Source organism: Phyllobates terribilis, unplaced genomic scaffold (assembly GCF_046119375.1).
Source record: "Phyllobates terribilis strain yellow unplaced genomic scaffold, ASM4611937v1 Scaffold_8__6_contigs__length_399053987, whole genome shotgun sequence".
Classification (NCBI taxonomy): domain Eukaryota; kingdom Metazoa; phylum Chordata; class Amphibia; order Anura; family Dendrobatidae; genus Phyllobates; species Phyllobates terribilis.
In genome coordinates, this window is record NW_027362768.1 from 84,319,303 (window position 1) to 84,344,693 (window position 25,391).

The 25,391-nt window shown below is 40.7% G+C and overlaps 1 protein-coding gene across 4 annotated transcripts in view; it reads left to right on the forward strand.

Annotated features, from left to right (window-relative positions):
- The window catches only part of PBX1 (PBX homeobox 1), a 125,079-nt gene extending 100,486 nt beyond the window's left edge, over positions 1–24,593 (forward strand). For 2 of the 4 annotated variants that reach the window (XM_073643076.1, XM_073643073.1), the window contains 5 exons: positions 193–352; positions 7,824–7,895; positions 11,388–11,500; positions 13,416–13,505; positions 22,208–24,593. In XM_073643076.1, the coding sequence (XP_073499177.1) occupies positions 193–352; positions 7,824–7,895; positions 11,388–11,500; positions 13,416–13,505; positions 22,208–22,300 (528 nt within the window). In that variant the 3' untranslated portion in view covers positions 22,301–24,593. The remainder of the gene's footprint in view (positions 1–192; positions 353–7,823; positions 7,896–11,387; positions 11,501–13,415; positions 13,506–22,207) is intronic. The other 2 variants (XM_073643074.1, XM_073643075.1) reach the window with 2 other exon arrangements.
- The last annotated feature ends 798 nt before the right edge of the window (positions 24,594–25,391 follow it).

The following is a 25,391-nucleotide window of genomic DNA, read 5'->3' on the forward strand; positions in this document are numbered from 1 at the left end:
GGTCTAAGAAGCCCACACGGATCAACAATCCTTGTAAGGGGTACAATCCATCAAGCATTTCTTAAAAGTTTGTCCTTTAATTAACGGCAAATTGAATTATCCATGCACCCAATGTATATACTGTATGTATGGTAACCTTTACAAACTTATCCCTGTAAACTGGTCTCCCTGTTTCTGTCGCACAAACTGCAGGTATCAAACTGGTTTGGAAATAAGCGAATCCGCTACAAGAAGAACATAGGTAAATTTCAAGAGGAAGCCAATATATATGCTGCCAAAACAGCTGTGACTGCTACCAATGTGTCAGTTCACGGAAGTCAAGCCAATTCGCCCTCAACTCCCAGTTCTGCTGGTTAGTTTATGTTTTTTTGTTTTCTTTTCTTTTTTTCTTTTTCTTTTTTTTTTAATCTTTTTTTTTTCTTTTTGTTTGTTGCTATTTTAGTTTTCTCTTTTACCTCCAGCCTTTCATTACTATAGACTTTATGTCCACTTTGTTCTCTCCCCACCTTGTCTCGATGTCATCGCCGTCCTCGTCTTACCTTCTGTCTTGTCTGTGCCCTTTCTCTTTGCTCTTCTATATCGTCTCTTTTCCCTGTTTTTGTTTTGCTTTCCCTCGCTTATTTTCTAGATTAGCTTCCCGCTGTCTGTGTTCAGATATTACCATATTCTCTAATGTCTTTTTTCACACCTACAATTACCTCAGTAATATTGGGATTTGAGTTATTAAAGCCTCTTGAAATAGCCCGCAGCAGCTGCCATTTTGTGCTCTTTTCTACTATTTAAACCTCCTGATGACTTGTACTTTTACTTTATTTGTGACCTTTATGAAATGGCTGGTCTACCGTCTTGACAGGGTGGCTGCCCATATTACCTATATTTAAAAAGGGTGGAAATTCTAAAAAGGATAACCCCATGAACCTCAATGCTGATGCATTATATTTTTGCAATTGTGTTGAACGTTCTTCATTTATGGTATTGCAGGACCATCAAGACCTTACTCAAACTTTGCAGCCTTATTTACTCTTGATTTTATAATGTACTTGCTGATTTGAACTTTTTTTTTTTTTATTGGCTTATATATTGTAATTATATTTAAGATTTGTGTTGTCCTTCAACAGGACCAGACCAATATGTACTGTAGTGTTTTATCTGGGTGTTTTTATTTTAGTTTAATATTAAAGGGAATGAAATCTAGTTTCGTAATCACAGCTAAAAAGTTAAAAACCTTGCCTTCTGTGTATCAGCCATTTGCTTCCCCTATGAATGTATATATAACGGGGGGCTTCAAGGGGTTGTCCACTACTTGGACTTCTCCTTCTTGAACTAAATGTTTGGCCTAGATTAAAATAGAGGTTATACTCTCCTCCTGTGCTTGCGCTATTCCAGCGGTGTTAGTATTCGCGTTCCTGGTGTTTTCGTGCGGTTGTTGCGACATGTGACCCTGGCGCCCAATCAAAACTTGCGTCACTGCCCCCGCCTTCAGACAAATTGAAAATGAAGAGGAAGTGAGGGCTGTCGCTGATCTGACTTCCTCTTCATGTTCAATTCGACAGTGATGTCAATGCTGATTGGGTGCCCGTGTCACAACAAGCGCACTGGAGCCCCGGGGGGAGAGTGCCGACTCTGCGGGAACGGCGCCGGCACAGGAGGGGGGGATAAGCCTTTTTTTTTTTTTTTTTTTTTTTTTATTTCATCGGGGCCTGGCGTGGGGTATGAGAAGGAGTTGTCCAAGTAGTGGACCACTTCTTTAATTAAACAAAAAAAAGTGCTTAAGCTGCACCATTGCTCTGTCTACAGTAGGGCAGCCTAAGCGTTATTCAGTCCCTCCCTAAGGCGGGGAACCAGAGCTTTCGGAAAAACAAACGGGTCAACCCTTACCTGCTCTTCAGTGTGGCAAATATATTTGCTATTCTTGACCTGCACCAAACCATGTGCTACAACTATGTGAATGCTACCTATTTTGAATTTAATGGCCGCTCTACACTTACCAGACCCGTTGTCTGACCTTAAACTTATTCACCCTGTACGGAGTGTTAATTCCTCAATGGCGCCTTACTGAATTTAAGAGAGCCAAGCGTGAAGGGTGATCTTGGTAAATCCTTCAATAATACGATCATTATTTTGGCACAAACTCCATTGGAATGATCTGTATAATTTATGGCTACAGGCTGTGCAATAATTAGATCTCTGTAGTTGATCACTTGTTGATGTCATCATTAAGTCATTTGGCTAATGAAATCTCCAGGAATTGATTCTGGGATAGTTGGCAAGGCTCCAGAAAAGAGATTAAGGATTGAACTATGGGGAATTGAGCCTAACACGGATAGAGGTTAGGAATGATAGACGAAGAGCGATGGGGATTGGGGCGGCAGCATGGAATAAAATGGATCATAACACAGAGGAGACATTAGAAAATTAGACCTTGATAGGGGCTTTGCTCTTGTCCATTTATGAAAAGTTACACTTCTATTTAATTTTTTTTATGCCTTTTGTATGTTAGCATAGGTTATAGGTTTGATCTAATCATTTTGTTTTGTAAATTTACATAAAGTAATCAACCGGTATGGTATAGATGTTTTTCATTATTCCCTATGTGGTCATTTAATTTTAATTTTGTAGATTGTATAAAATATTTTGTCTTATTGCTTGTTAGGCTATAAAAATATATATGGTTATTGTTATATTTTATGCAGCTTTGTTCTCTGAAGTCCCATCAACAGTAAAGGTGGGCAGCACGCAGTCACCCATACAATCTTTGTGTAGTCATAAACCATTGGCACTGACGCATTTCAGACCACGATCCACAGGTGTTGCTGAAACTAACATCCCAAACCTGTCTGATGCCTAGAATTTGGCTGGGTGGAGAAAAATTGAGCAGGGGACCACTGGAAGTTTAAGGGGGATATGGAAACCAGATGAAGATATGGAGATCATTTGACCATTTTTGAATTTCCCAAAGACACCAATAGATTGTTTGGTGTCTTCTCCATTCGATTCTTTCCCACTTCATTATGGATAATGGTTTAAATGGAGCAGCAAATCTTGTGATCTGTTTGAGTCTCCGTTTTTAGACCCACGTATATCTAACATAACTTAGTTCCTAGGGTTATCAACAGTCAACATTACCGATGTGAAAATTATGGTAACCACATCAAATCCTTTTATAAAAGCCTAATCAATCCTATGGGGACCTTTTATTTTTTTTTAGCCGTAGCCCCCTTTCTGGTCTCTGACCCATCGCATATGGCAGGTAGTCTCCATTCCTCTCTGTAAGCAGTCTTTCTCTGCGTCGGGCAGTATTTAACTTTATGGGCACATTTCGTGCCTTCATTTCTTTCCGAGGAATAAACATATGCTGTTGGCAATATGCAGTTCTGTTTGTTAGCTGGATGACAGGTATATGGTACTTTAATAAACATAAAGTGGAATTCCCTTCTCTGAAAGCTCTTGCATTGCAATTAGGAGTATAGGGAAATAAAAGAAACAGGAGGCATGTATTTAAATACACATTTCTGTTTCCCATAAGCCAGCCTGCGCTAGAAGCATTTCCTCGCTATTGGCATAGATATTGTGAGGACAGATCACCCAGAAGTTGTACATCTGACTAAAGCGTTGACATAAGATAAGGAGAAGAGCAGAGACCACAGTATAGTCTACAGGAAGAGGACAGGAGGAGATGGCCGGGTGAAATAGGAGAATCTGGTAAAGGGAATGTATCATTACAAAATTACCTATTTAAATCTGGGCTTTGTCTTAAATTTACAGTACTACAAAGGAAGAAGGTATTCATTGATGGAAAAGTGTTGCTAGTTTATTTTTTAATTTTTAATGCAAAGTGAACAAAATAGAAATCAAAATCCACTCAATATTTGATGTGAACACCCTTTTACCTAGAAAAACAGTTTCTGTTTTTAAGCCACACTTGCACAACTTCAGGGACCTTTCACCAAATTTTTTATGTTGAATTAGACACATGATGTAATAGTGACTGCAGAGCAGAATAAAACTTTTTTTTTTTTCAATTTTGTCTATGTTGTGGAGATACTTACTTAAAATTCTAATATTTGGCACCTAATTAGTTAAGATCAAGTGGGTGTTATCAGATAGTTTTCACTGGGGGCATGTACTTCTCCCTGTATGTTGCTGTCTGGTAACACCCACCCACATTAATTGAAACAGAAACCGCTGTGTAGGAGGCTTAAGACTGGGTGAGGAACAGCCAATCTCTGCTACAAAGATGAGGTTGTGCAAGACCGTTTCATGTCGCTGGTCATGCATCATAGCAAGATTGAGCACAGCAGCATGACACAAGGTAGTTATACTGCATCAGAAAAGTCTCTCCCAAGCAAAGATTTCAAAGCAGACTGGGGTTTCAAAATGTGTTGATCAAGCTCTTTTGAAGAAGCACCAAGAAATGGGCAACATTGAAGGCTGTACAGTAGTCATCCTAGGAAACTTGGTGCTGCAGATGAAAGATACATCATGCTTCCCTTCATAAGATGTCCAGCAGTGCCATCAGCTCAGAACTGGCAGCAGCTAGTATTAGAGCATATAGACATTGAGTGCCATAATAGTGCTATTCTGGCCCAAAAAGACCCATATCTGTGGAACTATATGACTGATAAAAATATACAGGGACAAAATAAAAGCAACCACTGTCCAATCTTGACCAGGTGACAGGTACTCGTTAAAGTCCGCTTGCAAGAGTTTGCTTCCTCTGGCAACGACACTTGATTCCAGAGGTTAAAGAAAGCCAACCTCCAGTTTAGCCGATCTCCATTCTGGCATATTCACCTGCTCACTATACAGCAGTCTTTTAATGTATTTATATGTGCAGGGCTCTCTCCTACAGTATCTAGGTTTTGTTCACTAGTCTTATCAACATTATGGTATTTATTATGCTTTTATCCATTTTAGAACGCATTGTAAGTGTCATAGAGGACAATGTAGAGCAGTAAAGCGTTCTTTAAGCTTGTGTGTATTAGTAGGGTAGATGCCCACCATTTTCACATGCTCTATTAAATAATATTGCGTTCTTCCATCATATCTGACTAGGGATCTTTGGACATGTTTGAGTTTTCCATGTTTCTCCCTTATGTTGGTTTCCGCATGGTACTACATTCCCTTCGACATTCCGATACATGCTAGAGTTGAGTCTTCTTAACATTAGACTAAATGATATACATTGGCTTGATTATGGGGAAATCCCATACTGAGGTCTATCCAGTTGAAGATAATTTATGTTGGTGCTATGTTAATTGGCAAAAAAGGGCAGCAGTGTTTACGTGCCCAGATCTTCAAAGCCAAATGCACTACCAGGATGCAGCAGACCCAAATAAAGATGGTGGATACACAGGTGCAAAATACTGATGAAACAATCACTCTCAACCTACCATTTCATGGAGGGGGTGACTGCCTAGTATTAGAATTGCAATAGTATGGGCGTAACTAATAGGCTGTAAGCCGGATACTGTGCATTACCCTGTGTGAACAGCACCCTATACAAGCCTATCTTTGTGCAATTCTAATACTAGGCAGTCACCCCCTCCATGAAATGTTAGGTTGTGAGTGATTGTTTCATCAGTATTTTGCACCTGTGTATCCGCCATCTTTATGTGGGTCTGCTGCATCCTGGTAGTGCATTTGGCTTTGAAGATCTGGGCAGGGTAAACACTGCTGCCCTTTTTTGCTGGTTTTTCTTGAATTTTTGGGGGAATTTTAATTCTTCTTAGTGTGGTTTTTGCTATGTTAATTGGCAAAGTAAAAAATTCTAAAACTAGGAAATCCAATCAAGCCTGAAAATGAAGGAACTAGAAAAAGTTTTCTTTCCAGGAGGGGACAAATTAGTTGCGACCATTGCCTGCATAGCTTTGATTTTTCTACATCACAAGATCTTTGACACATGATTTGTTTTTGAATAAAACTTTACAGAACTCCAGTGATGAAAGTCAGTAGAATAAAGACCCGCTAGAGTTTTCCAACAATAAGATATGAAAGGATTATTCCTTTTACTGTCACAAGCATCAGCCAATGACTCAAAATCCTTTATTAATACGGCACTCTCCAACGTTAAGTTTGCCACCTGGAGATGTAAGATGAGAGACCCGTCTGAAGAAAAAAGAGAAATAACTCGTAGGTGTGTAACGTTTGAAGAGAGAGGTCCAGTCACTTTTAATATCCTATTTCCCCGGTTTATATTTGTCTGTAGCACGCATCCCAAAAGTAGTTTAGGAGGGTATATGTTTTACCTAACCAGGTAATGCCAATCTAGATCTATGCATTAATTGTAAACCAAGTGGTTGTAGATATTGGCCCTAGTCTGATGGTGGCATCCTCCTTTGTCTGGACATCATACTTGTCTGCTATAATAAAGAACAATTGCCACAATGGAAATCCAACTTTATAGACCACGATCTTTCACACTCTTTAGTTGGCTTTTTTGGCTATTAAAAAGTCACCCCAACCCACTGATTTTGGTGGGACTTGCTGACTTCATGATATCCAAGGAAAGAAGGCTTGGGCATGATGAATCATGACACTTTTTTGTTTTCAGAGGAGATCCTTTTTCATTTTCTTGGGCTTTTTTTTTTTTTTTTTTTTTTACCAATCCTTTTATACTTAGTACATTACTCAGATTTTTTTTCCCCCTACTTTTATTTTTTCTCACATGTCTCTGAATGAGATGTGGATCATGTGACTCAATTTCCTCTACTCTTCTCATCCAAGGTCATGTTCTGTACATCCGGCACTTGATCTTGGCTACTTTGTTCTCTTTCCCCTTGTATATGTCATCATAATTCATGTCAAGTACAAGGGCAGGATGCAGCTGTAGATCTCAGCGTGCATGCGCAGCATATCAGCGTGCATGCTCAGCATTAAGACACTGTGCATGCGCTGAAACTGTAAGCGAGGGAGGCCAGGCAGCATATGACCATAGACCATGTGTACTGGGCGGGTGCTAGAAATGAATGGAGAGCAGTCGCAATATGTTCAGGGTTCTGTGCTTGAGTTTGTCTACAAACTAAGTGCAGAGGGGAATCAAAACGCGTGAGCCAAATGGTTGAAGTTTATTTAAAAAAAATTGATAAATCCATGCAATTTTGAGTAAAATATCATTATTTCATTAGTACTTTGAATGAGCATACTAGATTTGAATGCTTGGACAACCTGTTTAGTGGTGGTGTTGTGCAATTCTGTTCATTTCTGCATTGATTGTGAGCCACTTGTATACACTGGACAAGACTTCTGTCAAGGCAACCATTGGATGCCCGGCAGGTATCGTGAACGTGTCCTTTTCTGATCAATAGGTCATTTGTACGATACTTACCAGGCATTCGACTGTTGCCTTGGTCCATTTTGCAGCAGCGCGTTTCAACACCTTGGCGCTGCATAACCAACATTTCCGTGCATTATTTTTATAACCCGTTTAGTAGTTTTGATTTTTTTTTTATCTAAAGTTCATCTAAATGCCAATTATTGAAGTCCTTCATGCAGAAACATTTATATTTTCTCTTTCCATATAACGTACTTCCTCATTACCTCTTCATTTTGAAAATCCAGCATTTGTACTTCCAGTTCTTGTTGACCTTCTGCTATGAAGTAACAGTAGAGCGCTAGGATAGGATGAACATGTCTCGCCCGTGTCTCTCCTAATTTACACTGACTGTAGATCACAGAAGGTTCACGTAAAGCCATGTGGTCAACCAGTCTCCAGCTGCACACATTGCTCGCTAACCCTGCAGTTAAATGCTTCTCTGTATGCCAATGACAAGCTGAGGGCTGATATCCTTGAAATTGCTGGTTTTGTATTGTGTTTCATTCAGGAAGCAAACAGACGGAACGCGGGGCAGTGGCAGCACAAAACAAAATGCAGTTCCTGTCGCCACAGAACCTCGGTTAGTACGCATGGTCCTCCGGACGCGTGCACGTGACTTTGGCTATAGTCTTGTGGTTGTTTTGTGGTATCAACTATTGGTTGGTGTTATATCTTATTTTTTTTATTTTAGATGCTTTTGTTTGCTCTTTCCATCCATGTGTCTTGGTCCATGCTTCAGCCTTGGTATTAGGAGGATACCTATCTATGGTGGGCCTATATGGTTAGGAATAAAACAAGTCTACGTGAAGTCATGCTCGCCCACAGACTCCAAAATTGTGTCACTGCCTAATTTACCTTTGTGTGGGCAGTAGTAATATAGAATAAAATCCGTTAAAAAGTATCAGATTTTACTAACCATACTGTAGTATTTGTGCCATAACTGCACAACCGACCTGTACCTTTACCATAGCAATGTGCTACAACCATGTCTATTGCAACACTGTACAAGCCACGTCCATAGGAACAGTGCACATGTACTGTGGCTAGTAAAAGTAGAATAAATACTGCATCCACACCCACTGTACTGCTTTTTAGAACAAAATATATATCTGTCTATATCACACTTTAAGCCTTAAACTCTACACCTAGAATTGAACGATAATAGTAATAGAATTTTCTGCAGGTTCCTTAGGAATCCCGCATAGACCGTGCGAATTCCCTGCTGATCTGATCCATTTTCAGTGGGTGAGAGTCAGAGGGGTGGCGTTAACAATGTGTCCTATTGTAGTAGGGGGGGGGTCTCCTGCTGCAGCCTGGGGTCTTATAGCCAGACAGGCTGATCAGGTGTGAAGGACAAACCTATAGAAGACTCCTTTTATATAGTGTTATTTGCAGAATAGGATTGAAGCAAAGCAGAAAATTGTGAAAAGATTAGTGGAGATTATTTTTTTTAGGGAATTTCTGTTTAGTGTCCTTTTAAGTCAGGTTATAAAGAGGTGTGATTTGCTAGAACTGCAGCACGGAAAAGGTAAAAAAATAAATAAAATAAAACAAATTTTTTTTTATTTTTATTTTTTTTTATAGTAAGGCTTAGTGCCCACGATGCAGAAATGAAGCAGAAATTTTCCTGAGCATTTCTGCATCTCCTTGGCAGAAAAACGCATGCGGTTTTCCCATGCGTTTTTGACTCGTATTTGACGTGTTTTTGCATGCGTTTTTGCAATGCATTGTATAGGCAAATACGCATGCAGAAACGCACAAGAATTGGTCATGTCCGTATTTTTTTCTGCAAGTTAAATCTGCGCAGAAAAAATCCCGACCATGTGCACAGAACTTGCAGAATGTCATAGGAAGTCATGGGATAAGGTATGCAATGCGTTTCTGGAGCGTTTACGCGCTGCAAATACGCACCAAAAAACGCATCGTGGGCACACAGCCTAAGAGACCACTGTTTGCCCAGAACGGTCATTTAATATAAAATGCCTCTTCATTCTAGGAGCAGCACCACTACATTTGCCCACTGCTTGTATCTGGCCATGCAGCTCTGATTCATTGAATTTAGGGAGTTTGACATTGAAAACAGTGCCACAACTGGTTATGTGTGGTATTGCAAGAAACCAGCCATATTTTTATGCTGGGCAACTTTTTTTTAAAGACAGGAGAAAAAAACAGGGGTATAATGTGTTAGTGAAAACCAGGAAGTAAAATCTTTATTTTTGTTCTTGTAAAAATCCTTTTTAATTTTTTTTTTTTTTTTTTCTATTTGGAAAATCCAAAATAAAAAACAAAAACAAATTTGTTTCCATGGTATTGCTGCATTCATCCTGCCTGTAATAATAGCAATCAGTCATAATGTACCCCAAAATGGAGTTAATGAAAACACCCCACCCGCATACACTTCGGTCAACTGAAAAATCAGAATTGTTTCTGTACTTTTCACGCTGCAGTACAAAAAAATATTTTTAAGTGTTTTTATTGTGCACCTATAAAAAAAAAAACAACTAAAACTATATCGATTTTGGTAATTGCTGTAATCGTACTGACACATTCGCATAGTTATCATGTCATCAATAATTTACTGTGCGTGCTAGATCAATACCAAAAATCAAGCCCGGGGCATTGCGGTGGTTTTTTAAACTACCCCTTCCCCTCCTTCTTTTAAACAAAACCCTAAATAAAAGTTGAATGTTTTATTAATCCCCAAATAACACTGATTTATTACTATCAACCGTGTGTAAAACCGATCAGTCAATATATATTGTATAAGGAGATTCGATGTTTAGTAAAGACTCTAACAGGATGGTATATTGTGTATGATATTGTGCCTCCCATAAATATAGGCTGTGCCGCAGGCGTATGGTGCTAGGTGCTTTCTACGTATTTTTATTCTCACATGGTAAAATACAAGCACTGACCTTTGGATTTCTGTTTCTAGAATCCACCCACCCCCCAAATTGAAGATTTCTAGAATTAAACTCCTTTTTCTAGAACATGTTGCTACATTTGGCGTACGTAATGTGTAAATTAAAGGGGGTCTTCTGTGACTGTAATATTCTTAGAATGGGTCATCAATATCTGATTGGTGAGGGTCTAACGTAGAGCGGATTTTAAGTGGGTTTATAGAGTTCATAATTTTGGTATTTTTGGATTTAATACTTGCAGGCCTATACCAAATTCTTAGGAAAAAATTGTCCCCAACGGTAGACACCCCCTTTAACTACTTAAACACATATATTTCGGTCTATGCAATTGTGTTTTGTTAAAGATTTTGCACTGTTGGGACTCTATAGGCTCTTTTTTTTCCCCCCTGCATATTCAAAATGTGGTCTACGGTCATAAATCGGCTGAAAGGAATTAATGAAAAAAAAATGGTTTCAAACTCACCCATCAGAATGAGCTTACTGATAGATTCTCAGTCAACTCGCTTAAACAAAATAGCACAGAGGCTCCATAAAGCAAACAGTGCAAAATTTTCAACAAATCCCAATTATAAAAATATTATTTTTTAGCTCTAAATACGTTCATTTAAGTTAAAAAAGTAAAATAAAAATGTGCAGTGCCGTAGCCTTTAGATCCTTCTGACCTTTATTACATTGTTTTATCAGCTACTAGATTTTATTATTTGAATAAATTCTGATTTAATAAGGTTTTTATACAAGGTTAAATGTCTACTGACTTATTGTATAGTCTCCTGGCATGAGACTGGGCAGTATACAGTGTTGGCATGTCTAATTCTTGGGCACAGAAAACCAGACCTGTTCACCTCCATGTGATGCACATTCAGTGAACAAATTCTTCCTACTAACCTAGCTCCGATCACAATAATAATAACTTATCCTCCTCATACTAAACATGGGCTGTCTCCACTTGTCCCTTTCTTTCCTAAACCTGCAGACATCTTCTCTCCTCCTAATTTTCCCTTTTAATTATTGAATCTTGATCCCTTGTACTAACTCTGTTCAGCCTCCTTCATCTGCCTGTCTCACCATATAACTATGCATGTCAGACCTCCTCTCCGGGGTTTGAACTTCCTTCTTTCTTTGATTCAGGTGCCTCACTCTTTCCTTTCCAGGTTCTTCCAGTTCTTTTAACATGTCAAACTCTGGAGATTTGTTCATGAACGTGCAGTCTCTCAATGGAGATTCTTACCAAGGTGCCCAGGTTGGAGCCAACGTACAGTCACAGGTAGGGACCTTCCGATGATTTGGGGAAAAAAAGCCATTGGTGACATCATCGTTTATAGAGGAAGCTGTCGACTGTTGGGATTTTCTGTCATAAGCTTGTAGATACAAGAACATACCGGCTAAAAAATACTTATTTATAAAGATGGTAGATCATGACTGAAAATGGTGTTTGCCACATTCCCAAAGACTTAATGAAAATGATGGTCTTGTGACCTGGCCCATGCTAATGTTGGTGGTGTACACTGGCAACCACACGTTGGAGATTGTTTCATGGGAAGTCCAAAGGCAAATTTGGGAAAGTCCTAAATCCCTGAAACAGGTTGAGATGTGATTGGAATAGAACATACGTGTCAAACGCCAGCCCATGGGCCAAATCTGGCCCTCAGGGTGGTTATATTTGGCCCCCGACACAAGAACCGCCACCCCTATATGGGACCATTATTCTATATGGAGGACTATGTGGGGCCTTTATTCTGTACGGAGGACTATGTGAGGCCCATTATAGTGTATGGAGGACTATGCGGGGTCATTATTCTGTATTGCGGAATATGTGGGGCCCATTATACTGTATGGAGGACTATGTGGAGCCCATTATTCTGTATGGAGGACTATGTGAGGCTCATCCTACTGTATACTGGTTGGCCCACGACTTTGTCCAAGTTTTTCATTTTGGCCTCTGTGTATTTGTATGACATCCCTGGAATAGAACAATAAACCTGTTGGCCAACCGCTCGTGTTTATGGCCAACTTTTGGCGACTATCTTCTGTCATGTCCATGTGTTTTCAGTAGGCAGAGGGGAGAAAGCCGCGTCCAGACAAGCTCGGTCAGTGGCTTATATCCTCTGAAAACAAAAGGATCAGGCATTTGAACAGTCTGATTTTTAGGTCAGTGGAGACACGTGAGGCCTCTCGTACATGTCAGATTGTTGGTCATCCAATTTTGGTGGGACCGACTTTTATGTATGTATTGGGGTCTTTACACTTTGGGGCAAATTGCATTATATTTGACAGGAGGACTAGCATTGCATGTAGCAATAATCCTCCCGCAAAGTGCTGCACACCATAGCAGATCACCAACGTCCAACATTGAACTAAAGTGCCATATGACTGATAAATGTGGTGGTTTGCCATTATATCCAGAAGTGGTTGTGTAGGCAAAAATCTTGGTTTTACCATGTTATCTAAGACTTAGACCAAAAATATCCAGGTGTAAACCAAAGTGGGATGTAAATAATAAAATGGTGGGCTCTTGGGTTTGACTTATCTTGATGTTTGGAGATTGGTTGTCATTCGATCCGATGTCACGCTGATTGTATGTGCGCTCAGATCTATGCAATTTTACGTAAATTTCTTGAAGGAAGCAGAACTCTTCTAACTTTGTGAACTCCTGGTTTCTTGAGAGTTCGACTCCTGTATAAAATAATTATTAATCTGATGTTTCTAAAATAATTGCTCCTCTAAATGTGAACCAAATTATTATTTTTTTTTACAAGAATATGTCAAAAATTACAATTTGGGAATTGATTCCCGTTTGGTAAGGTCTGACAGATTGGTTGCTGCTGTTGGCTGCTTACAGAGGACAAATGAAAATATTTTGGTTCCCCCTTAGTTATTTTAAGCATTGGTTTCAGCATATACATACATTGTTTTGTTTTGTTTTTTTGCCTTTTTATATGTTTTAATGGTTCTTGCGCTGGTTTTATCTTCCAGTTTTTTTTTTTTCCCTTATTTCTGACTTTTTTCCTGTGACTTTACCTTTCCTCTCTCTTTCCCTTTCCTTATCATGTGTCACACTTTCTCCTTTCGGTGTCCTTCCTTTTTTTCCGAGTCTGCTGTATGTTCAGCTTTGTGTCCTGTCTCTGTCCTCATCGTGTCATGGTGCCCTCTCCTCACCATTAGTATTGTCTGTCTTCCAGGTGGATACCCTTCGCCATGTTATCAGTCAGACAGGCGGATACAGTGAGACTCTGTCAGCGAATCAGATGTACAGTCCGCAGGGCATCAGTGTAAGCAAAGAAACCTCTTGTTGTCCCTGTCTGTTTCCCAATTATTTCGAGTCCACAGGGCCCCGACTGCCACATTGCACACACTTCTCTCCCTTTCATGGTCACCTATTCTGCTCTGTGCCGGTGAAGCCAGCGGCCAGCGCTCTACCCACAAATGATGCTCAATGTCGGCAGCTGGAGCCCAAGCCTGTCACACGCAATCAACTTCCTTGTGCCACCTGCGGCCACTTACAGTCAGCCGAGGGACACGGCCAAACAGGTGACATGTAGCACGGCCACCGTGTGGGATCCAGCTGTGTTAACCTGTTCTGTGCTAAGTATTCAAAGGTGGGACCCAAGTATGGAAGAATTAATCTCCAGACCCGTCTTGCGCTGATTATGACATCAGAGCCGAATTCCCCTCTACGCGCGCTGTAGATTTTGTGCACTTTGGTGCAGCAGTTCGGAGCCGCAGACATACATGCACGGACATATTTGTGTGTTTGTTGGAGAGCGGCAGAGAGGAGCAAACATTCCTGGCAGTGCTTGCGGCTGGGAATGACATGTAAATTCATAGCGACAAGCTGTGTCGTATGGAGTGAAATCAATAAGACAGACACAGGGAGAGCGGCTGCAGATTTGGGACAGCAATCCAAATACATTTCTCAGATCAGCCATCCACCATCCAAAGGCCGTGACAGAGGAATGGAGGAGGGGGTGAGATCCGACATAAACACAGAAATAACACAAGATGCACACTGTGCCGTGGGAGGGGAGAGCCGCAGGCTCACATAGGTATACAATTGTTTTGTTATTTTCGGCGTTGCATTTGCTCGGCGGAGAATGTTTGCACCGCGCTGTATCTCTGCCGTAATGACCTGGTATTTAATTATACACATTTCACAACATGAGGCTCTCTCCGCACATTTGCATCAGAGCGCGCGAGGCGTGCGACATCCGCAATAAGCCGAGCGCTCCACAAGCAGGTATTGATTCATTCCATTTGTTATCGGAGCACATTTTAATTCTGAGATCCCGTGAAACGGCAAATGTTTCTTAATAACAGGAAAAAAAAAACATGACCAATTACTTAAATAAAGCATTCAATTCTTCACTTCAGGAAAAAAAAACCCTTCTATTGTAGCAAAATCTATCCCTGCTACTCTCCATAATGAGTCCTTCACTGTGATCACCATTTACTCGCTGCAGTCGTACGGATAATGGTGATTGTTCCAGAAAGAAATAACAGGTCAGATCATTTCTCCCCGACTCCCGCAACCCACCCCACCCCCGCTGACTGCAATCATTTTGCCCGTAAATGCACAAAGAAATCATGGATACAATTATTTTTTTTTTCTTGTTTATAGCAAATAATCTCGAAGCGCATAAATGTGAATCACTATACTTCATTGACCTGCTTCCCTCCTCCAATTTCTGTCTGCTAATTCTTATATTTGTTGTCTGTGACGTGCTATACATTTGGCTTACAGAGTGAACTAAAGGGGATAAAATGAATCAGTCTGAATTAAAAGTGTGATTTAATCTAATTTACCCCACCACCATATTGCAATATAGTGAATAAAGATGCCCATACACCCTAGTAGTTGTTGACCAATCTCTTAAAACACCCACATGCCCCCCATACACATGCATACTCATCTCGGCAAAGGATGGGAGTAAACCGCTGCCAGACACTGGGGAAATCAAAGGGATATTGTGTTTTAATTCAAACTGCCCGATGTTCAGGAGGTCTCATACCCATTAGATTGTCAGAGGGTCGCACCAACATCTGCAGATACTGACAGTTTTAATCTAATGGTTCTTAAAGGGAATATGTCACCCCCCTGGGTGATATCAGACCTCTATTATGGGCATACAGGGTATAGAAAAGTAAATCTATACTTACCTGTGTGGCCCATATTAGAGGTTTGATTGCAGAGAAAAGTGTTTTTATAAACTACGTTTTGCGCAGGCTTGGTGTCCCCTGGACGCCAAGAAATCCCCACCTACCTGTTTATTATTCCCCGAAAACCCCACCTATATGCTTAGTTACCATATTCCCCCTCCTCCCCTGCATTTCACAGGGTCCTGTGACATGCACTGTGCTCCCTGACTTCCCGGGCACATAGAACTCACATAGAGCTCACATAGAGTATGCTTTGCTTCATCCTGGCCCCGTCTGCCTGTGCTCTGCGCCGCAGGGTTCTATTGCGCAGGCGACCGGGAGTCACTGTCACTTCCCGGTGCCTGCACAATAGATTTCTGCGGCGCAGAGCACGGAGAGACTGGCCGGGAGGAAGCAAAGCGCGCTCTATGTGAGCTCTATGTGAGCGGCGCTTTGCGCATGCCCGGGAAGTCAGGGAGCACAGTGCATGTCACAGGACCCTGTGACGTACAGGGGAGGAGGGGGAATATGGTAAATAAGTATATAGGCAGGGATTTTGGGGAATAATAAACAACAGATAGGCGGGCATTTTTTGGCGTCCTGGGGACGCCAAGCCTGTGCACAGTGGAGTTTATAAAAACCATTTTCTCTGCAATTAAACCTCTACTATGAGCCATACAGGTATGTATACACTGTGTTCCAAATTATTATGCAAATAATATTTTCTCAGATTTTCCCAAATTACCTATATGAATTGCAGTCATTGTAATTTTCCAGTCAAATAACTATTAGAGTACAATTGAAAGGTTTTTGTACAAACTGCCTATGATAACAGTACATTTTTTAAAAAAATTAAACACTCAAACTGCACTCAAAATGCATGTTCCAAATTATTATGCACAGCAGAGTTTTCAACCTTTTCATTTTAATAAAGAACAAAAAATGGTCATTTTTGAAATTATAAGCATTAGCAGGTTATTACAAACTGAAATCAAACAGTTTTCAACTCAAAACTTTATTCTAGGTGATGTTACATTTGCACATAGGACCCCTTGTTCGAAAGGAGCTTCTGAACTCTCTCGTCCATTCAATTTGTCAGGTTTTGGATGGTTTCTGCTTCCAATTGTTTTGCATGAGGACAGAATACCCTCCCAGAGCTGTTGCTTAGATGTGAACTGCCTCCCACCATCATAGACACTCCTTTTGATGATGCTCCAGAGGTTCTCAATGGGGTTGAGGTCAGGGGAGCATGGGTGCCACACCATAAGTTTGTCCCCTTTTACGCCCAGATCAGCCAGAGATGCAGATTTGTTATGTGCAGCATGAGACGGGGCATTATCATGCATGAAAATGATCTTGCTGCGGAATGCAAGGTTCTTCTTCTTGAACCATGGCAGGAAGTGCTGTTTTAGAAACTCAACATACATTATGGAGTTCATCTTTACCCCTTCAGGGATCCTAAAAGGGCCGACAATCTCTCTCCCCATGATTCCAGCCCAAAACATTACTCCACCTCCTCCTTGTTGGCGCCGTAGCCGTGTTTGCATGGGGTGTCCATCAACTAGCCATCCTCCACTCCATCCATCTGGACCATCGAGATCATTTCATGCATGATAATGCCCCGTCTCATGCTGCACATAACACATCTGCATCTCTGGCTGCTGTGGGCATAAAAGGGGACAAACTTATGGTGTGGCCCCCATGCTCCCCTGACCTCAACCCCATTGAGAACCTCTGGAGCATCATCAAAAGGAGTGTCTATGATGGCGGGAGGCAGTTCACATCTAAGCAACAGCTCTGGGAGGGTATTCTGTCCTCATGCAAAACAATTGAAGCAGAAACCATCCAAAACCTGACAAATTCAATGAATGAGAGAGTTCAGAAGCTCCTTTCGAACAAGGGGTCCTATGTGCAAATGTAACATCACCTAGAATAAAGTTTTGAGTTGAAAACTGTTTGATTTCAGTTTGTAATAACCTGCTAATGCTTATAATTTCAAAAATGACCATTTTTTTGTTGTTTATTAAAATGAAAAGGTTGAAAACTCTGCTGTGCATAATAATTTGGAACATGCATTTTGAGTGCAGTTTGAGTGTTTTATTTTTTTTAAAATATACTGTTATCATAGGCAGTTTGTACAAAAACCTTTCAGTTGTACTCGAATAGTTATTTGACTGGAAAATTACAATGACTGCAATTCATATAGGTAATTTGGGAAAATCTGAGAAAATATTATTTGCATAATAATTTGGAACACAGTGTAGATTTACTTTTCTATAACCTGTATACCCATAGTAGGGGACTGATATTGCCCAGGGGGCGACAGATTCCCTTTAACACTGTTAGCTTAAATGGGGCTGTCTGACATCTGGGTATTTTTGGGTGCATTATTCTTGCTGTTAGGCTGTGTGCCCACGATGCGTTTTTTAAGCTTTTCCGCAGCGGCAAAAACGGTGCAGAAACGCTTAAAAAAAGCTTGGTAGAAGGCCTGCCATGTTCCCCAATGATAATCCGCATGTGCTATGCACATGCTGCGGAAATTTCCGCTGCGGATTATCATTGCGGAAAAATCCGCAGCACTACCAATTATTTTGCAGAAGCGCTGCGTTTTCGCCGCTATTGACTTTCATTGGAACGCATGGAATCCGCATCACTGCATCTGTACATGCGGAATCCAAACGTTTCAATGTGCGGATGGTACCCGGGTGTGGAGGACAAGAGACTCTCCTCCGGACCCGGGTACCATAGAACCTGTAAAAAAAAGAATAAAATAAATATTATATTTACCTTCTGATGACCCCCGGTGTGCTTATCTTTGCTTGCCGGCAGATCGCGGTGGACTGAAGGACCTGCGCTGACTTCATTTAGTCATGTGACGGCAGGTCCTTCAGTGTAGTGTACCGCGAGCTGCCGGCAAGCCAGGACGGAGCGAAGCAAGACTCCGGGGGCCATCGGAAGGCAAGTATAGATTTATTTTTTTATTTTTAAACATTCTTTTACGGTCACACTATATAAATCCATGCCGTTTGCATGGATTTATATAGTGTGACCAAGTTGACAAGCACTTTCCAAGTGATGCTAAAATCGCTTGGAAAACGCTTGACAACCCGCATGCGGAAATGCATGTGAGGAACGCTTCACATCCGCATGTCCCTGGCAGGAAAACCGCATGTACAATCCGCATGCGTTTTTTTCTGCCAGGGAGATGCAGAAACGCTCAGGTAAAAATCCTGAGCATTTCTGCATCGTGGGCACATAGCCTAAAAGGGAATCTGACAACAAGGTTTTGCTCTGTAATCTGAAGGCAGCAGGAAATAGAGGCTGAAACACAGAATTCAGGAATTTGTCACTTGTCACAGTGCTTGCTATTGTTTACTAACTGTGAAGGATTTATCACTAAGAGATTAACATTACTGGACTACACTAGTCCGACACGCCCCCTCCTGTGATAAGCAGCTTATTGCCTATGGACTTTGCACAAGGAGAGCCTGGTGCGGGCAGGGGCAGCTTTCTCAGCTCTGCTATTTTCTAAATATAAAAACCCCGATTGTGTGAGAACGGCTGCATCCAGTTAACTAAGTGATACATAATTGGATTCAGCTTCTCTTTACCTACATTATGCTGATTTCAGATGAGGTAGCAAAAACCTGCTGACAGAATCCCTTTAAACTTGATGACAAAATTCATTTTTGGCCAATGGGGACCTTCAAGATTTCATGGCATTCTTCAAAAAACAAAACCTGAGCATAAAGTTTCTCATATACATATCTGCCTTATGTACTGATTTCGAAGGGCCTCCTGACTTTTTCCCCTAAAGATAATGTTAGGAGAAAGAAGCATCAGGCATATTAAATTTCAGCCCCCAATCCCTTTTGTTCTTAGGGAACTTGAGCCTCGAGGTGCACTGTGAAGACCCTCTCACACATTAGATTGGGTTGGGCTGAATGATGCTTCAGCTAATTGTTCAGCCGACAGCCATTTCAGCCGTCTCTCTAAACAGAGGAGCGCTCATTCGGCCGAGCACTCCTGTATTCTCTTATAGAAAGCCACCGATGGACATCTCTGCCCGGCGGTTTATCTCAAGGAGAACCAAGTGATTGGCAGTCCGAAATCAGACATGCCCGTTTGACATCTCTCCCAGCAATCAGTCAGCGTGGCTCCTATACACATTAGAGTGTCGGACGAACCTCTAGATATTGGTGGGCGCGGCTGATGTTAGTCTGTGTATGGTGGGCTTTAGCTGAACCAAACTTGTATGGAGAGATGGAAATGAATACAAAGACGCAAGCTAAATATTTTCTGATGGCTAAGGTGCGTGGAAACCTACAGTAACAATATACAAATGGCAACAATAAAAACACACCCAAATAATTATGAAAAAAAAAAACAGTGTCAAATCTTAGAGAACTGAACAAGGCAAAGGAAGTACAAGTTTAGGGACCATATGGAGAATAAGTACTTAGCTCCTGCCATATATATTGTAGAATTTCTCAGTAACTATTTCTACGCAGACCTTAAATAAAATGCCATTAATGGGGTATCCTATCCCAATATATACTAGGTGTAATAATAATAAAATTAGCAATTACCTCCAATTAGAAATGTAGTATAGTTCTTCTGATTCGCTATGTCACTCTCTCCACGTACACGGCTTAGTGGTCGTAACCATGGATACTTAAACTACAGCAATGCCCTGCACTTGGGGTGAGCGACATAGCAAATCAGAAGAACTATACTACATTTCTAATTGGAGTTATTTGCTAAAATTATCAGTACACCTAGTATATATTGGGATAGGATCTTGGAGATGGGACAACCCCTTTTAAACTTCCCTAGTCCTTAAAGGGAAAATCCACAAAGCCCTTCCTTTCTGAAAATGAGTGCTGCTCAGAGATCACAGACCCGATAAATGAGGTCTTATTACATGCATGTACAATGTAGAGTTTCAACTAGATTTCACTTTCAATTTGTCATCTTCTGTCAATAGATAGGTATTACCTGATAAACCAACACAGATCGCTGTTGTTTTGTAGCCAGGGTGTAAGGTTTTAGCTCCCTGGTCTATTAATGCCCCTCGATATGTAAATTGCAGACCCTGAAACACACAAAGTTGGATATAATTATGAATGACCTATAACAACTTGTAACGCTCTTGAATACTTTCTCATTCTCTACCGTCCCTAGCCGTCACTTACTTTGTTCTCAATGACCCCACGTAACATAAAATGTCATTTGTGTGCATTAAAGAGATGCAGAAGGGACAGGAAGAGATGATCTTGTGACATGGCAATTACAGTTCTGAGATAGATTGGACGCTAGAGAGGAGGGGACAAGACCAGGCCACTGTGATTACAGAAAGGCCGCCACAAAATCATAGGCTGGGAAATAAAAGGCTGCCAGGTTCTGCTTAGAGGTGGATCCAGAAATTCGAGCAGTGTCCTTGAATCAAGGAACACGCAGCATTAAGGAGAGGTCACACCTTTCATAAAGCCGGGATAGCAGTGGAGGCTTGCTGGATTCAAGGTTCAGTGAGGACATCATGCCTGCATTGTGCATATGTAAAATGGGAAAGATCATTGCAGAATCAGAATTAAGTCAGACGAGATTCGTTTTCTGCTATTGATAAAGGACTGTTCAGATACTATTCCATTGAAGTAGAACGTCTGGTTTTACTTGGGAAGAAAATTTACCCCTTAGAGCCCCTGTTGAAGGTTTCTCACCCAGTTAGCCAATGTCCTACTTTGCACTGATGAGGGGCAAGAACCTTAAAACAGGATATAAAGCCAAACCAGAATCTCCATTTGGATACAGCTTTGTCATGTGGCAAAGCCCTTTTAAAGGTTCAATATTGCCTTATAGCAGGGGCGGGGAACCTTTTTTCTGCCATGGGCGATTTAGATGTTTAAACGATCCTTTGGGGCCGTACAAATTGTGCTCTAACTCCGCCCACAACATAAGTCTTGACGCTAGCACTGGTGCTGGGATGTAATCTTATAATGCATGCTCCTCAGCGTTAAGTAGTGAACACTGTGTGCGCATGCTCACAGAGCAAGAAGAAATTAAAAGGCAGGTGGCCATCAAAACACAGCTGCCGGCCCAAGCACTGTAGTCCCCAGGAACCTGCCCAAGGGCTGGAGAAAAGGTAATCGCCTGAGGTTCCCCACCCCTGCCTGATCGCATTGCTACCCTCCAGTAGGTGGCACTAAAGACCTGTTCTCTGTGAAGAGGCTTTTTGCATATTGGATTTCATGGGGAGCATCACATGGCCTGTAAGGCTTCTTTATACCTTCTTGCCCGTCTCCTTAGGGAGACATTTAACCCCCTTAAACCACACAAAAGATAACACAGACTTACCTGCTGATAAAAGGACAAGGCACAATGTTATGTGATGGAGGTGTAATATGCTGGTGAACATCCTCTTGCACGCTTATGATCCATGAAGGGGTGGATGCTTGGTATTCTAAATACACATAAATAAGGCTTCTATAAGGTTCCAGTCACAAGGCTCCTTATAGTGCGCCATGTTTGCTAACAGCCTCTTGGTCACTTCAGTACAGTTACACAGGCTGCCCAGCATCATCTAACTACACCCCACACGTACTAACCACCTATTCTACCCAAACATCACAACACCAGCTAGCATCCAGCCAAAAAAGTAACTGAGGTACTCATTGATATTTTGGCTAAAATATGCATCCTCACAATCTCTGTGACCTGACACATCTGCCTGTAGGAAAGAAACTTTCTTTCTTCACTTTCCTATTTAAATATTTGTCCTGTGGGGGTGTGTTAAAGCTCTAGTTTTATACTCATAGCATTGCTTTTTTTTTGTTTTTAGGCTAACGGAGGGTGGCAGGATGCGGCCACCCCTTCGTCTGTGACTTCCCCTACGGAAGGACCTGGCAGCGTCCATTCTGATACCTCCAACTGAGCAGCCGGCTCCTGAATTTCTACTCTTGAAAGCCAGAATCCATCTCTTCCCTCTCACTCCAGATGGCCACTGTGGGAATGCAGCGAACAAAGCAACCTCTTTTGGCATATCCATTAGAAACTCTCCAACCCTTCATTATTACTGACTCCTTAATCCATGCCTACATTGACTCCTTAATCCATGCCTACATTTCTATCAATGATTCCGGTTTTTGTAGGTTGTAGCCTTTCCATTTTCTTTTCATTTTAATAAACCATTTTTTTTATTATATTTTGGGATGAGCAGAAAATCAGTTACCAGTGTATGAAGCATTAATTGGGTTCTTGATTTATATGTGGCTGCACCTATGCACACAAACGACCATGTCTACATGATCCCAAATAATGCTCCTACAGACCTATATCTGATTGTGGGAGAATTTGCAATTGCATTTGGCATCTACCCCCTCTGAAAATGCTTAAATTATGTATGAGGGTCAAATATCCTGACATTCATTGTCTCTTGATGCAGTAAAATGTCCTTATGGAGCATGGTACTAAACCATAGTTACTGCCATACACATGACCTTCAGTTTTTTCAGTATAACCATTCTTTGACTGGTGACTTCTTTCCTTCAAACTTCTGGTTAATTTGTTTCTAGCTTAGAGAAAGACCATCTTCAGAAAATTACTAGAGATACAGGATCATGAGGAAACCCTTAATATACGTGGATTAAGTAAACTAACCAAAGGCTGTACATTTTAAAAGACAATAAACTGGAATAAAGTTTCCATGATGTGTTGCTACCAGAAGTAGTTCCAGCTACATATATCATTAAAATGATCTTCTACTATGACCTTAGCTCTATTCTTCAGACCGCATTTCTTCTCCAAACACAGCAGATCTTGTGCTAGTTCACTTGGGGGGAAAAAAAATATTATCCATGCAAAAAAATATATATCTGTAAGCTTTGTTGTCAAACCAGAGCTCCGTCCATTGTCTGTAATCTTGGATTTGGACATTACTCTCTTTTTGAGAAGAAGAAAGTCCACCATACGAACATTGCAAAGTCATAAGGATTGATGGACGTGAAGTCTACAAACTGTTCTGTGGTCAATTACGTTCAGTTTCTCCACCCGGATGTTAGTCATTGACTGACTTTTTTTTTTCCCATTACAAATGATAAATAGAATTTTTTCTTTTTCCACCAGACTAGATATTTTTTGCAACACTTATCCGTCCAAGATACTATGGCTGCTTCCACCTTCAATCCTTCCTACATCTTGTAAATTATGATTTGACCCAAGGAATTGTTTTGCCTAATATCGGTCACGCTTCTGGACATCCTTTTCATTACTGAATAACCTTCGTGTCTGGCAGTTATCCACAAGCACCTACAACAGGGTGTTATCAATCCACGTTTGATACCAAAAATCCGCATGTACTCGCACAGAGGAAAGACGGACACAGAGGGAAGTGCTCAGCTTTATTAACATTCACTGCGGTGTCACATAACTTGTGTATCGTCGATTGTTATATTTGAGATAAACATTTGATGCTGGATGTTCTTGTATATTCTGAAGAAAACAAAAAAAGACACAAGATAAAAAGACAGAAGAAAAAAAAAAAAAAGACATCAAACAGCCAAAAAAGTTGTCCTGGGTTTAATAATCTTTATTACTAAAAAAAAAACAGATAAAAAAAAAACTTTAAAAAAAAAAAAAGTCCTGTTACAGAGATCACACCCGTTTAGCATGGAAATAGGTTGATGATTTCTATTTTATGTCTTTCATATTTCTTGCTTAGTTTTAACACAAAAAAAAAACAAAACTACCTACATGTGATTTTATTTTATTTTTTTCTTATTTTAATTCTTTTTAACACCGCGCGTTTGTGAATTATAACGCAATGCTAGATAAATGTAGTTGGGCACCTTTTTAGTTATTGTTTTAATTTTTTTTCTAAGGGATGGGTGAGCGGGCGGGCACAGGGTTTGGGGCAAATTCGGGATTGTTTCAGGGGATAGGGTGGGGCATTTTCCATATATGACCCCCTTTACGGCCAGAGTAATCTGACATATATGCTGTTATTTGCCCCTCTGGCAGAAACGGGGTTAAATAAGCAGACTCAAAGATTCTGCCGGCTAAACCCATTTTGTAAACTAAAGTTAAAAAAAATAAATAAAAAGCAAAAAAATTATGAAAAAAAAAATGTTGGAAAAAAAGTTGGAATAGTTAAACCTTAATAGGTACATCATAAAATGTACATTTAATAACTTTTCTGAGAACCAGAAATAAATTCTTTTTTTCCTGTTTTCAGTTCGTATTTGTTTCAAAACTCATGTGATTAATTGTTATAATTCCTGATAAAGTGGCAAATCCTTTCATAAAACCTTTCACTACTGAGGCCATCGACGGTGAAAGAAAAATTCAGGTTGTCTGATCTTGTGTTATATTGAGGTGTCCAAAATACTGCAAGTAAAAGGAAAACATGCCTTCAGTATGACAGATCTGAAGGCTTTATGGTATTAACATTATACTAAGGTTTAAGGGATAAAGTTTCTCCTTGTGGAGAGTTATACTAGTCATTTGTTTTAGATTTTTGGGGACCCATAACCTCTCCAATACTGTAGATGAAATTGCCCAATACTACAGTGCATTTTACCTTTACACATCCAGTAATAGTCTGTTTAAAGGCAATCTGTCAACAGGTTTTTCCCATGTAATATGAAAGCATAATGTAGGGGCAGAGACCCTGATTCCAGAAATGTTACTTACCGGGCTGTGTGTTGCTGTTTCAATAAAATCAGTGTTTTATCAGCAGGAGATTATCCCTACAGGACTAGGTGTCTTGTGCCTCCTGGTCCAACCATGCCCCCACCACTGGTTTGGCTGCTTTTTATGTACATTGAATAAAAGCTGCCAATCGGTGGAGTGGGCGGGGTAATACAGGGCTCAGCATTCAGGGCTCTGCTAGATCAACAGATAAGAAAACTGTGACTCTTACTGCTGCCCACATTAAATTAAGAGATACGTTGCTGGAATCAGGGTCTCTGTCCCCACTTCATGCTGCTCATAGCAAAATCTTGTTGACAAATTCCCTATAAAGAGGA